At 36.7% G+C, this 16,023-nt stretch overlaps 1 protein-coding gene across 1 annotated transcript in view; it reads left to right on the forward strand.

Moving 5' to 3' along the window:
• RELN (reelin) overlaps nucleotides 1–16,023 on the forward strand; it is a 523,882-nt gene that overhangs the window by 334,109 nt on the left and 173,750 nt on the right. The window contains exons 12-15 of the mRNA XM_068549918.1: nucleotides 6,727–6,878; nucleotides 13,000–13,112; nucleotides 14,457–14,665; nucleotides 15,423–15,551. Coding sequence (XP_068406019.1) covers nucleotides 6,727–6,878; nucleotides 13,000–13,112; nucleotides 14,457–14,665; nucleotides 15,423–15,551 — 603 coding nt within the window. The remainder of the gene's footprint in view (nucleotides 1–6,726; nucleotides 6,879–12,999; nucleotides 13,113–14,456; nucleotides 14,666–15,422; nucleotides 15,552–16,023) is intronic.

Raw genomic sequence — 16,023 nt, forward strand, 5'->3', positions numbered from 1 at the left:
AGAGGACGCTCTTTACTGAAGTCACAGAAAGAAGAGAATGGAATCTGAATCCTCCCAAAGAGATTTAATTCCTCACAGCTTGGCATAACACTAGCCCGTGATAGGGTTTTTCTGTAGAAGGCTTTAGAGGAGGCTGCTGGCACTGAAATGTTCAGATGCCCACTTCTTCAGCATGTTTCATTTTCTGTAGTCTTTCCTCAGTAGTTCACCTGCTCCACACTGACCACAAGGCAGTCCTGAATATGTAGGAGTTTATACGAAGGAAAAGCAGAACTCTTGACACCTCACGAAACATAGCTCAGGGTTATCTAGAACATATTCAGGAGCATTAGGAAACTGAGAATTTAATTCCTCAGCCCCATAAAGTATGCTAAGTAGTACAATTATTTAGCTTTGTATTTTGAAACATGACAACGAAATAATGACTAGTTTGGCATATATGTAGTAAAATATTATGTGACCCATATATAAAGAGTTAATAGTAACCTGGAAAATGTGTATATTACTAATGTAAGTGAAAAAGGGCAAAATACAAAACCATCTGTGTTAATATTATCATGACCGCTTGGAAATATACATATAAAATATTAGAAATAAATATAGTAAAATATAAATTGTTCTTGTCTCTGGGGTAGTATGGTTATGGGTGATATTTTTCTTCTACTCCTTCTATTTTCCAATTTTCCAATAATGAGAATATTGCTATCATACTACAAAACAAATAGATGGAATACCCAGAATTCTCCCACATACCAGCAAGACATAGAAAAGATGCCAGAGGGCAAACAGGACTTACCAAATGGTCAGAGAGATTAGTCTCTAGACTGCTGACCTGACTATTTCCAGTTCTCTCCAACCTCCAGCCCTAACAATCCTGCTCTGCTACCATCACACCCTATTAAGATAACTGCTTTATAAATTTGTTCTGAAGAAGCTCTTTCAAGAAATATATTTTAAAACAGCTCATCTAAGATTATAGAAAAAAATTTGAGCACAGATAATGTTTTCCTCAGGTCAGCCATGACTTAGTCTCTGATAGGTGATTTACTATAAAGAGACCAAAATACAAGTATTAGTTCTGTTTTTTAATGGCATTGCTTAGAAAAGAGGGTCAGTCCTGAAACTGACTCAAAATGTCTTTCTTAAATTTCAATGCTATCCACTGGAATAAAACCAAGAAAAAAGCAATATAAACTCAATAAAACAAATTTATATTGGCTTCCTTGTTCTGGGGAGATAGTTCCAAAGAATGTTACATATACCTTGAAAACCAAAACTGCATATAGACCAACAAGAACAATCTCCATTATAGCCCCTTCAATGTCAGTTGATGCTTTTATTAAAAATTGGCTTTAAAATTACATAGAACTCTTCAGAACAGTTTGAGCATCTTCTTGCTATTTTCTACAGATCCCTCTATCCTACCCAGAAGAATTATGTTACCTCTGGCATTTTATTTAAGCTTATAATTCAGGGTAAGTGAATTTAAGATAGACTGACAGACTGAGTTAACACTGTATTAAGTGGGTCTTTTTTTTTTTTACAGGCATGTTCATTATTATTAAAGTAAAACCCACTTGGCCATTTAGATCACATAAGTAATAAATTTAAGCACCCCGATAGATTTGTAGCCAAAATCTTAAACTGTACAAAAAACCCACGGATAGAAAGTACAGTTTTTCTTTCAGCTAAGTATCCCCTTGCTTAAATTGTTTAAGCAGTTACCCTTTGCATATTGTACTACAACTTTGTCTAAGATTGCTGCTCTGCTAATTCTAGTGTGAAAAAAATAAAAATACTCATTATAATTTAGAAGTTCATTTGAATTGCCACTTTCACTTATTTTAAAACAAAAATAGTACTACATTTTACAGGGGGAGAAAAGGAAACTAACATTTATTGAAACTGTAATATGCCAGGCAATACATCATTTTCTCTAAACTTCCTCAGTCTAGGTCATATTTCTGTCTTACTGGTGAGAAAGCTGAGTGCTTTCTACCATTCTGAAGCCAATATTCTTTATTAATGTTATTCCAACAAGAGTGTAAATAAATACAATGCATGTAATAAAAACCTAAAACAAAATTGCATTTGAGTGAAATATAGGGGAACTGATTGAAGAAAAGAATTTTTGAAATGCAGTGCATGCAGGAAAGCCTTCAAATAGAGCTTATCCTTTACCTTCACCTAAGCTGTCATGCTGGAGGAAAAACCTATAAATGCAATGAAGGTGGAGAAGCCTTTAGTCAAAATATACACATTGCTAGACCTCACAGGACTCATGCTAGAGATAAACCTCATGAATATAAATGAATGTGGAGGGTCTTTTCCTATGGCATATCCCATATTAAATATCAGAGAATTCATCCGAAATAGAGACCTTATGAATGTAATGAACTTATTCAACCTCAGAGAATATCTAGTAGATAAAAACCTTATGAATTTGGTAAATGTAGGATCTTATAGCCAGGCTCTATTCTATATCTTAGTTCAAACCTAAAGTCACCAACTTTAGGTGGTTTAATATATTCTGGGAAATATAATCAAAAAAATTTTCATAGATAATGTGAAATGTTCCACTACCCTTTAGAGCCTTTTATGCCAATATTTGTAGGAAAAAAGGTGATTAAAATATAAGACCTCTATTGCCTATGTTCATATTCTTAGTAGTTTCATCAACCTATGATGAGATAATTTAAGTTTTCATTCTGAATTATAAATTGAATACCTTTCTTTTTTCTGAAAATGATTTTCCTTTTGCAAAAAAAAAAAAAATGTGCAAAGTAAAAATTAAAAGTCCTCCAGTGCTAATCCCACTCCACACTGTTGAAATGTAGGCATATATTCTGGCATATATCATTCAGAAATTTTGCTGACTATACAAAAAAAACCACTAGAGTCACATTTTCCTTACTATACTCAACTTGATTTTTTATTTTATTTTATTTTTTTATAAATTTATTATTTTTGACTGCATTGTATCTTCGTTGCTGCACGCGGGCTTTCTCTAGTTGTGGCGAGCGGGGGCTACTCTTCGTTGCAGTGCATGGGTTTCTCATTGTGGTGGCTTCTCTTGTTGTGGATCACGGGCTCTAGGTGCGCGGGCTTCAGTAGTTGTCGTTCGCGGGCTCTATAGAGCGCAGGCTCAGTAGTTGTGGCGCATGGGCTTAGTTGCTCCGCGGCATGTGGGATCTTCGCGGACCAGGGCTCGAACCCGTGTCCCCTGCATTGGCAGGCGGATTCTTAACCAGTGCGCCACCAGGGAAGTCCCACAACTTGTTTTTTTTAAAACTTAACAATATATTATGAATGTCTCTTCTAGTCAGTAAATATATATCATTATTTCAGAAAGGCACTATACCAGTTTATCTAACTCAACCTCTATTGATAGACAAAGAATACTGTAATAAAATTTTTGTGTACTTGTTAAAGTATTTCTGAAAGAGAAATTCCTAAAAGAAAATTAGAGAATCAGACATGTACGTGTACATATACATATATATGTATGTATGTAATTTCATTTTGATAGTTACTGCCAGATTGCCCTTCAAAGAATATGTATCATTCTCTTTTTAAGCTTGTGAAGAAAATATTCTTAATTTCAGCTCTACTGAGATACAGTTGACATATAAAGTTGTAAGATATTTAAAGTGTACATTGTGGTGATTTGATATACATACACATTGTAAAAGGAGTCCCTTCATCTAGTTAACTAACATATCCATCAACTCACATATTTTTCTGTTTTTGTTTGTTTGTTTGTTTTGGGTTTTTTTTGGTGAGAGCATTTAAGTTTTACTCTCTCATATCATTCTTCTTTAAAAGTTCTTATTGGAGTATAGTTGATTTACAATGTTGTGTTAGTTTCAGGTGTACAGCAAAGTGAATCGATTATACATATACTCTCATATCCGTCTTAAAACTATTAAAGTATAAGCTAATTAAAACATAATTAATTTTATTCTCAAAGCATTCCAAAGCAGCTGATAGGGAGGATCATCAGCTTTCCAGCTAAGAAACTTCTTTAAATTATTTTTGCTTACAAAAAGAACTCTCTTTTTGACACAGAAAGTAGAAGGACATACTTTAAAATATAAATTAAATGTTATTGTGACCTTGCTACCTCTAAGGAACGAAGTTGCCTTAAGGCATTTTATTGATTATTAAACTTTTTGTGTGTGTTCCAACTTCGCCCCACTCTATTATAAATAATAGATACCAATGTATTTATAATAAATAATGTAAGGGATCTTTTTTTAGAATTAGCCATCAAAGATAAATATAAATTGCTATGTTGTAGAGAGTTCTCCCCTCTAGCAGACATTCCTTCAAATGCAGTTCACAAAGAACCACATTTCCTTGGAGAAAACATAATTGAAACCATAGAAAAGTAACACTCCTTTTCAGGGAAATTGTGGTGCCATCCAAGATATTGCCAAAACTATAGAGCTCTTTAAATACCACTGCTGGCCTCAACGATTGGGTCGTGCTGTAATTTTACTTCATGTAATTATTATATTAAGAGAGAGTCAGAGACCATGACATTTTTGTAATTGGAAAAGACCACAACTTTGCAACCTTACAGAGAGGGATTCTGAAGTCCAGACAGGTGAAAGGGCATCTCTGAGGTCCCTCAGTAGTTGATGCAGCTCTGGGATCCCCTCAAGGATGCTTTGCCTCCAACTAAGCTCGAGCCAGTGTTTATACAGATTCACGAAGAATGAGCTTGTGCTACAAGAAGCTCCTACTGAATTTTTAATAAATGCAAGATAATTTATTTAAAGCAATGAGACTTCTACAAAATGATTTTCAGATTTCTCTCTGCTTTTTTCTCTTCAGAGCCAACTAAACTTTCCATTTCCTTTGATTTTAAATATTTGGGTTTCTAAAGAAAATAACCTCACTTTTGTTATCTTCCAACAGTTACAGTGGGATAAATAAAGACTGGAGTAAAATTGAATATGTTGGACTTTAAAATAAAGATTAAGCAGAAATGTACAGCCTGGATCATACCTCATATAGCCCTCTCTGTGGTAGAAGTCAATGAAAATAATTCCTTTAGATTAATCTAAAAGAGTTAATCATTTACAGCTAATAAGAGAAAAAGACTACTAATCTCATTTCTCCCTTGAATAAAACGTTCTTTCAGTCCATGACAATCTGATCTTTTCCAATTTAATTTTTCATTTTAAAAATACTCTAAAGCAGATGGATGCCTAAAAGGAGTCATCATATGCATCATTTATAACCTTAGCTTGCTTTATGGAGCAGTAGGCTGAGTGGCTTTACTGGGATAAATGGAGCAGGTGAAAGACCAGTGAAGCAGTGTGAAATTTTCTTGTGTGAGTCGAGAGAGATTCCTGGTATTTACAGTGGTCCAGTACTATTAAGAGCTGCTTCTCCTTCAATAGCTGATTCACTTCATTGTACAGCAGAAACTAACACAACATTGTAAAGCAATTTTACTCCAATTAAAGAAAAAAGAAAAGAAATGATAAATCTGAAAGACTGTAACACAAGGAGAGTATCTGCAATAAAAAGTTTTTTAAAAGAAGAAAAAGAAAAAGAACTGCTTCTCCTTGAATGATTGATAATAACCTTTTAAAAGACAAAAAATTAAGCATTTCCTAAACATCTTGGTCTCAAACGGTTCAACGTAATTGTCCTGGCACAGTGTCCTCTTTAGAACTCTAACTACTAAAATAACAGGGAACTAAGAAACAGAAGATCTCAATTTAAAACCAAACAGGCAGTTGGCCTTAGGCAAGCCACTTACCTCTCTGTGTCCCAGTTTCCTCTGTCTGTAAGCAAGTTAGTTGTGTGAAAAGCGGTGGCCAAATTAGATATGAGCAGAGATAAATACTAAGGAGATATAAGAGTTTTTATATATTAGATATTTTTATTTTCCTACATATTCAAATACCTATATGACAGTTTAAATCCCATCCCCTTTTTGAAAACTTGCTAGATTCTTGCCAGCTTGTATGACTTTTCATCCTATAACTATTTTTTAGTGTGCAAAACAGCATACAAGTATTTATGATATTATGGCACTATCTTTTATGATTTCCTTTTTCCTTAGTTCAAATTTGATTCCCCACCTCAACTGTAAGTGCTTTGAGAATAAAGGCTATCATGTAGTAGACACACTATACATAGTATTGATTAAACTTAGCCTCTACAGAAAAACTGTAATTGTGAATGGAATGTGTTTTAAACTTTGTTCATTACCCAAGATCTGTAGTACCCCATCTTATTTTTTTAAATTTTTTAATTTTTTGCTGCATTGGGTCTTCATTGATGCACAGGCTTTCTCTAGTTGCGGGAAGCGGGGGCTATTCTTCGTTGCAGTGCGTGGGCCTCTCACTGTGGTGGTTTCTATTGTTGCGGAGCACAGGCTCTAGGCATACAGGCTTCAGTAGTTGTGGCACACGGGCTCAGTAGTTGTGGCTCGTGGTCTCTAGAGCGCAGGCTCAGTAGTCACGGTGCACAGGCTTGGTTGCTCCATGGCATGTGGGATCTTCCTGGACCAGGGATCGAACCCATGTCCCCTGCACTGGCAGGCGGATTCTCAACCACAACACCACCAGGGAAGTCCCTGTAGTACCACATCTTTATTTCAGAATTATTCATTACTAAGCATATGTTCCTCATTAAAAATAAAATGTTTACTCTATAAAGTTTTGACTTACTATTTTAACTCTTAGTGATTGTCATTTTTTAAAGGTGGGACATCTTGGGAGCTGTCATTGGTACAGAATGTGGAACAATAGAATCAGGTTTATCAATGGTCTTCCTCAAAGATGGAGAGAGGAAAATATGCACTCCTTACCTGGATACAACTGGTTACGGGAACCTGAGGTTTTACTTTGTTATGGGTAGGTACATTTTGAACAAATTTTATTGGCCTAGGGCAAATTCTAGATGAGCACCTATTCCTGAGGAAGTAAGATTGTTTGTTGTCTACAATATAAAATTAAAATTCATGAACTATGAGTTCTACTGGTTGAGCAAAAGTCTGTGGTGCTCACATCTGCCTCACACCAGCCTTGCTGGAACCATCCTGTGCAAGAGCTAGTCTTGTTCTTGCATGACTAGGCCTAAAGACAAAATGCCTTAAGACCTTCCTTCCACCTTTCCTGCAATGGTCATAGCTGAAAAGACAACGAGAGAGAAGCTAAGAACAAAGTAACTCCTTTGTCCAAAGCCTCTAGCCTCCCCAAAATACAGTCATCAAGGTGAATCATTTGTTTTCATGGATATCTCATCATTGCATAACTCTTTTGTTGTGGGAAGCTAAGAAAGAAACAGATTTATTATACTTTTTAATGCTTTAATACTATACTTTCTAATATGTTGGCAAACACATAAAGGAAAAAAGTGCTTATAAGATGTTATTTTTCTTCAGATGACTGGAGAGCAAATAAATAGTTAAAAGTTTAGAAAAATACCCAAGGAGGAATTAGGGGGTTGAAATGGGTGTCCTCTGAAATTTATCATTTTCGTCAGCAAGAGCCACAGTTACATACTCTTTCACTGGATGTCATTCCAGAAATGTGAGTAGGTGTCACATGCCTTTTTTGTTAAATGACTGGAAAAGCACAGGCAACACCTGGAAGTGAAACAGGAAATAAACATTGTCCACCTTTGACCTTACTAGCAAAGATGTCAATTCATCAGGACAAACAGACCTTCCAAGTCTAGGCTTCTGCAGTGGCTATTATTTCTCTCACATTCCTCACCTCCTACAGCTCAGAGTGGCAAAGCAAACTTCAGATTGTATCATGCTCTCAAATACGTTGCCTGTGTGATGCTACCTCATTTTCAATAATGATCTGTTTGGTAACAGGGAAGTTGTGGATATAAAATACAATAATGTAATCTTCCTGCCATAAGGATATCCTCACCTTAACTCTGAAATGAGTTGTACATTTAAAGACCCAGACCTCAATTCCTTTAAATAATTAGAATTCAAACTGGCTCTCATTTTATTAAGAGTGATTCCTGGGAAACTTTAAGAACCGCCCTCACCCCCCGGCAAATTGTAATAAACATTTAATATGCCCGTCTAATTTAAGTATTTTCCCTTTTTTTCATTTTTCACAAAATGTATTTGAATTCTTCATTTTTTAGTAGTAAATTACGGTAAATCAAACCATTCGATGCCTTTATATAAGAGATTGTCATCTTTATATAAGAGATTAAGTCATCTTTAATTCTTTCTAGAACAAAGCAGATTATTAATCATTTAAAATTATATTGACTCTGAGGAAAACATTCACTTGAATAGACCCAAAGTACCTTATCCCAAATAAAAGCATCTCCATCCGATTAAAAAAATTAATGAGTTCCTGTTGAATGTAGAGCACTGAGCTAGCATATATAGAGACTACAACTGGGGAAAATAATGATACCTAAATCGCAGAGTTGCTGATCAATGAGTTAATACATGCAAAGCCTTCAAAATGGTGTGTAATAAATACTTAAGACTCAATATATCTTTGGTTTTTTATGTATAAAAATTACTTAAGAGCCCTTGCCCACAAGTAACACTTAACTATAAAAGAGATTGCAGTTGGGCTGTAATGGAATGAAAATGTTATGGAAGTGCAGAGGAAGCTCTGGGTATTGTAGTGGAGGGATTAGGGTAGAGTTTCGCGAAGGAGATGGTATTTGAACTGGCCTTGAAGGTTCAGGCTAAGCCAGCATTTTGAGAAAAAGCACAAGTATAAAGGTATATGACATGTTTGGGGCTGGGTGATTTTCCCAGTATAGTTGAAAGGAAAGACATAAGCTGGAACTAGAAAAGTGAACTGAAACCAGAGTAGTGAGTGACTTTCTTTGACGTCATACTGAGGAATTTGGATTATCTTACTCTAGGCAACATGGAGCCATCAGATGATTTCTGTCAGTTCTATAATATATTCTCATCTTTGTTTTAGAAAGATAATTCTGGCATAGTGTGAAGGAAAGACTGAAATAATCAGAAATTAGAGGATAGAAGACCAGGTAGGATAGGGTTGCCAGATTTAGTGAGTGGTGGGGGAGACTTATTTAAATTTAAATTTCAGATAAACAGCGAATAATTTTTTGTATAAGTATTGGTCATGCAATGTATATTAGCTGGCAACCCTAAGTTAGGGAAGCTATTGCGCTGGTCCAAGCAACAAAGGAATTACGGCAATGATGGTGGCAGTAACGTACAGGAGGGGACAGAGGTAGAATAACTGGAGAAGGAACCAACCGAAGTTCACACCCAACTGACTAGGGACTATGAGAACAGTCTTGAGAGGGCACATTTCTCTCCTGGGTGTTTGGAAGAATGGTGCCATTTCCCAAAATAGGAAATGTCAAAAATAAGTCTGATCACAATAAAGAGCAAGTGTGCAGGAGAAGATTTTGATATTAGATTTGTTGAGGTTGAGGGTTCTGAAAGGCCATACGAAGGCAGAAATTCTACTCAGGGACTGAATCAGATTTGAAAGTTGTCAGCATACAGGTGATAACCGGAGCCACTAAAGTTGCTGTGTTCTCCCAAGCAGGAGACAGAGTAAGCAAAGGACATGAAAACTCCTTAAGGAGAACCCTCACCTAAGTATAGGTAGAAGGAAAAGGAGTAGACAAAGGATGCTGAGAAAAGGGCATGAGGAAATGCAGGAGGAAGACGTGGTTCTATGCTAAAGAGGGAAAGGAAGAGAGTGGTTCATGGGTGGGATGACAGGGAGGTGATCCCCAGTGTAGGAAGGCCACAGAGACAGAGGTCATCCAGGACAGGGCTGAGAGCCCACCTGTGACTCCCCATGGTGTGGTGCCTGGGAAGCCAAAGAGCATAGAGTTAAAAGAAATGGAGACGTGGCACTGACTGAGAACTGCTCTTTCAGGAAGTTCACTAGTAAACACAAGGAAAGAAATGGGGTCTGACCTTGAGGAGAAAGCAGAATCCAGCAAAGGTGTTTTTAGGATAGGATAGGGTAGGCTAGGCTAGGCTAGGCTAGGACAGGATGACAGTAGGATAAGGTAGGATAAGACTGGATTCTACAGAAAAGACTTCAAAACTTTGGTAGCTGATAGAAAAGAAAACAATATGGGAAGAGATTTAAGATACGATAGACAGTTTATAAGTAACCCCTCACTAAGTATGGTGCCTTAGGAAAATCAGTGACTGATTGTTAATCTAGACCAGATCACACTCCTTTCTTCTTAGACACTGCCTACGTGTCCTTCCTGGTTTCATCCTTTGGTTCATATCAGTCTGCTGTGACTACCATTTCTGGAAAATTTGCTCAACTTTCAAAGTTTGGTTCAAGGTCTATTTCCTTCATTCACACGTTTTCATTTATACAACACAAATTATTTGAGGACTAGTATCCAGCACTGTTCTTAGAGCCAGAATGCAGTGAACATGACAAAAATAACGTAATATACATCATTCATTTGGGTTTTTTTGTTTGTTTTCTTTATTATTCCTTCAACAGATATTTACTTAGCATCTCCTGTATACCCAGCTCTTTTAGCCTACACTTGTATCCCTTTTCTCTGAGTTTTGACGGCAGTTACGGCAGCACGACACAGTTTACTGCTAATCATCATTGTTTCATGTATATTAGACATGTGTATTAGTTACTTGCTAAATTACAAACTTTTTGAGGTCAGGGCTTATCCCCCCTTCAGGCCCAATGTCCCGCACATAGTCAATAAAAAAAAAATCACTTTCTTAATATAAATAAGTGTCTTAAATCTACTTAACACAGGATTTAAAATACTTTAAAACTAACTGTCCATCTAGTTTCTATTGAAATTTTCTGTACCTTAATTGCTGTACAAAACGCCCTTTGAGTCATACCTTTCCACAATACATCAAAGTGAATGAAGCTGAAGAAGAATCCGTGTCTTTCTGTAGGAGCTGCTGTCACTGAAACTTCACAGAACTGATAAATTGCCCCAAGAGGGATCTTTCAGATAAAGTCTGTCATCATTTTAAAGTCTTGGCTCCTTTTGGACTTTCTTCTTCTGTCATTCTGGGCTGGATGAGCCTCCCACGTGGGTTTCTGTTCTCTCTGAAACTCAGGTGCAGTTCACGAACTGTTCTTGAGAGAGCAGAGAGGATTTACAGGGAACAAATTTTAATGAAATTAGAGAGAATTGATGGTTCAGTTCCTGTGTCTCTGGCTGTGGTGCTTTAAACCCACACTGCCTGTGACCTTTCACCTTTTTTTGTTCTTTTTTGGTAAGTCTTTAATATGGGCTCAATAGTCAATTCTTAAAAGTTACATTTTAAAAAAGAGAATTTAATTTTCATGGAGGTCTTTCCCCCACCTCTCCCCCGCCCGCCACACTGTCATTTTGAACGGCTTTACTTGCTATATTTACTATAATCTTAAAGTGTGTAATGAAATGCTAAAAATATGATATCAGTTGTCAAAATCATGAGCCTTTTCTCGACAGGTTGCTGCCGTTGAACAATAAACATCTTTTAGGATGAGGTCTACATTATCCTTATATCTGGCTTCTCTATTCTCAGTTCAGATTACTTAACTCAGTAAATACTTATTATATACCAAGTTACATATGTCTGACAGATGTAACATGCCAGATTTCACAAATACCACCATCCAAGTTACTTCTGTTATCATGGTCTTTCTTGTACTGGTCAGGTTCTAGCTTTCTTACTTAACATCACATTTCAGTAATTTCTCCCCAGGACCAGACCCCAGTTACCCAGATCGAGTTTAAGCCAGACACTTGCAATAATTGGTACTTTATTTTTTTATACAGATGGTGAGTCTCAGGCATTATTTATTGATTTTACTAGATTAACTCTTAAAGGGTAACTTTATTCTAGAGTTTTTGAAGTTGCTTTTTTGTCACCGTAGAGTATTAGCAACAAAAATTGCCTGTAGATAAAAATTAACATTGATGGTGGTTGATTTAAGAACTGGAAGAGGATTTTTTTGAAAGATAATAATAAAAAGTTAATATTATAAATTTTGGACCTTAAGGGTAGAATATTTGCCAGGAAATCCACGTACATATCGCCACTCCTGCTATTATGTTTGGTGCTGTTATGAAGGATAATGGTGGGTGGGGAGAGGTTTCTGGTTAGACATGTAATCCTTTAAAATCCAGGTTAAGCAGACAATTGATAGAAGCCAGCAGTAATAAGGATTATTGGCCGAATGTGGTAGAATAGAAGGTCAAAGGCTAAGACATAACATCAACTCCTGGCTCTTCCACCAACTGGTTAAATTATCTTCAGTTTCAGGTACTTGCTGTGTTATTCAGTTGCATCATCAGGATGATCTTAACTACCTCTCAGTTCTAACTTTATATCATTTCATATGACTATAAAGTAGTGTAATAGGGAGTAAACTACTCTATATACCTTCCAAGAATCAAATGAAGTACCAAAAGTAAAAATGAAAAATGTAAAATGAACTGCATCTAAAATACAAATACCCCAATAAAGATGTTAAAAAAAAAAATTTTCCTAAGTACTAAAAAAAAAAAAAAAGCAAATACCTAATATGTGCTAAAATATTAAAGATACTACATACAACAGTTTAAGTAACACACTGCTTCACAAATCCTTGATTCAGTGAGTCACCACAATTTTTTTAAAACCATAATCAATAGGTTCTGAACTTTGGCCATAAAGACCTCAAATATAAGGAAGTAATGGTTTATTAAAAAGCAGAGCACACTTCTTTAATGAGAATTAAAATACGGACAGGTAGTCACAGTTTGTTGCAGACTATTATTTGAGTAATCTCATTAAGTAAATAGTTACTTTGGCCTTCACAAATGTCAAGTCTTTGATCTTTAGCATGGCCTATCTGAACTATCTTCATAAATTTTTTCTTTGGGTCTGGTTACCTTTGTGTAGGGTCATTCTTAAGTGACATCTGGGTTTCATAATTATTTTTTATCCTGAAATTTAACACTATGTTTTACATGTTAATGGATGCAAGTTGGTACTAACACTTAAAATTTTTTGTGCAGGAGGGATTTGTGACCCTGGAGAGTCTCATGAAAATGATATCATCCTGTATGCAAAGACTGAAGGAAGAAAAGAGCACATTACACTGGATACCCTTTCCTATTCCTCATATAAGGTACCCATGCCAATCTGTGTGTCAGATGGCCCCACCCCAGTACAGGTCAAAACCATGAAGACCATGCTAGATGCCATGCTAGAGGATAAATCTCTCTTCTGGCAGCCCAGAAAGTTGCCACATTTCTTTAAAACAGTGACATGGACATTTTTTTAGCATTCACTTTTTTTCCTGATATAAAGAAAAAGTGAGGTTTTATCAGGAAGAGTGAACTACAGCCCATTAGAGACAATAAGGAGGAGCCCAGTACTCTGACAATTATTCTCGTCCCTAAGAAAGCCCTAAAAGTGGCTCTAACTATGCAGCTTCACAGACTTGGCATCAGGCATAGTGAGTATTAATTTAGCATTTGAGGTTTCCTAGGCAGAAGACATTGTAAAAGTACAGATTGTTATTACCTTTGCTTTTTTCTTTGATAATTTGAGCCAGAGATTGAGTCTTTGGAGCCAGAGATTTGCCCTTTGGATTTAGGACAGATGTTGGCTCTGGTTATTTGCAAACATCTTCAAAATTATGTGATGCTTATCATGTGGTATAAAATTATCCTTTTCTATTAGTAGATGTATTTGTGCTGAGAGTACACTCACACATTCATTATTAGTTAGCCTTCCCTCCACGTTGATGGCACCTTCGGGACTTTAAAAAGCTTGAACACAGCCAGCCTCTAGCATCTCGTAGCTTCAGTTAGGAAGACAGGAGATAAACATCAAGGCTAGAATAGGGAACAACCAAAGAAAGTATCCAGTACACTCCACATGCTACGGTCACCCAAGTTATACCATTTGGGATTTCATAATGGACCACTCTTCCAGCTGTGACTAGGTAGGGTTACACCTGCCCTGGTCAGCTGCATGCCTCAGACCAAATCAATACGTCCGTTATCGTGGATTAACTCTTTGCTCTGGCTGTTTCTGCTTAGAGTCCTATTTTCAGAATACCTAGTTCGGCAAAGAATTCATATTATACAGTACGCTTTAAAGAAGACTGATGATGAAATGTAAATGTCAGGTTGCCTTTATCTTGTGCTAAGGTAGATAAAATGGATACATATGCTTTGATAACTTTTAAAGACCTTAAACCAGTTTATCTTCAGGTAGAGAGGGCCTGATCAGTCACACACAGGGAGTTCCAGGTGTCTGCAAAGGAGGAATTCTGAGTGACTAAGATGAGTGCCCCATGAGGACAGCATCTTCTACATGAAATAACAAATGGAATATACAGAATATTGCTTGGTGCTTAATCAGTGGCAGTTATGTACATAGTAATTGCAAGATTGAATTTAGGAGAATTCACAGACTGCTGTAGGGAAGGTTATGAGTGATTTTGGTTTCCTTTGTTTTGAAGGTTCCATCTTTGGTTTCTGTAGTCATCAATCCTGAACTTCAGACTCCTGCTACCAGATTTTGTCTCAGACAAAAGAACCATCAAGGACATAATAGGAATGTCTGGGCCATAGATTTTTTCCACGTCTTACCTGTTCTCCCTTCTACAATGTCTCACATGATACAGTTTTCCATTAATCTGGGATGTGGAACACAGCAACCTGGGAACAGGTAGGAAGCCGCATTCTGTGCGCCTGTGGACAAATTAACAATGAACACGTGGACTTGGCTATTAAATCAGAGCAACTTCTCAGTAGGTTTTCAGCTGAATTTTTAATAAAATATCCATTAACAAAATACACACTTTCCCTCAAATGAAGAAAAAAGTTCTTCAATTAATATGTAGAGTATGATTAGATAGATTTTGATTAGAAATGGCTTTATTCTAAGAGCTTGGTCTTAGGTATCAGAGGTGTTTGGAGGAGCTGTGGCAGCCATCCATTCCGACAGATTGCTGAGAGAGCAGAAGAAACAACCAAAGAAAAGCTTGACCCTAGTTGGTTAGTGACCCCATAATAATAGGCACAGAAATCAATTAGCACTTCAAGAGCTATGACTTCTCGGTTTCACTCGCTGAAGTGTTGCCCTTGTCCTTTCTAAGGATTTTGTCAGTCTGACATTCACAGGATGAAGCGGCAGTGTGAGACATGGTAATTGCCTTGCCATCTATCAGATTCAGGAGCACAAACTCAAATTCCCATTTGCTGTCTTTAAAACATATTTTGTTTCTATAGCAGTAATTTAACTGCTTGCCCTTTGAAAGCTGGTCAGACTTCAGTAGAGGGGAAAACAATCACTTTGGAAACAGCATCTTAAAAATTTTTACAATAGTTCTACAGATGTTTAATGTACCTCGCCAGAGATGAGTCATTTCATTACATTTGTTATCTTTGCCCCTTTTTTGTTGTGCTTGGTCTGGTGTTATCAGTGTCAGCTTAGAGTTTTCTACCAACCATGGGCGTTCCTGGTCCCTGCTCCACACTGAATGTTTGCCTGAGATCTGTGCCGGACCCCACCTTCCCCACAGCACGATCTACTCCTCGGAAAACTACAGTGGGTGAGTGCATTCTAACGTAGCAAGAGATCTGAATCCATGTTGCAGGCTCAAAGTCGATGAGTAAGCCTGAGATTAGTGTTTTTGGCATAATAGGTAAGGAAGCTGCCTTCTCTTTTTCAGCTGATTTAGTAGTGATCTCATTTTTTAAAAAGACAGTAACTTTGGTAAATCTGATGCAAGATCACAATTTATAGAGTCATTCATTCTTTAGGTATTTGGCTTTTATATTTTGGATTACATAAATTTAAGTTCTATACGGTGACCCTACAGTTACTGCCAAAAGGCTTATTGCCAAAATACTTACTTAAGAAAAGATGCAGCGTACACAAGTGGAAGAAAGTCAAGCTTTGGAATTGAACCTGGGCTCAAATCCTCGTTCTGCCGGCTATTGATACTTGTGTAATGCTATTTACTCTAACTTTCCACTTCTTTCCACGTAAATTAAGGACAATGATTGACCCCCGTTAAGGAC

This window comes from Eschrichtius robustus, chromosome 8 (assembly GCF_028021215.1).
Source record: "Eschrichtius robustus isolate mEscRob2 chromosome 8, mEscRob2.pri, whole genome shotgun sequence".
In the NCBI taxonomy this organism is placed as follows: Eukaryota; Metazoa; Chordata; class Mammalia; order Artiodactyla; family Eschrichtiidae; genus Eschrichtius; species Eschrichtius robustus.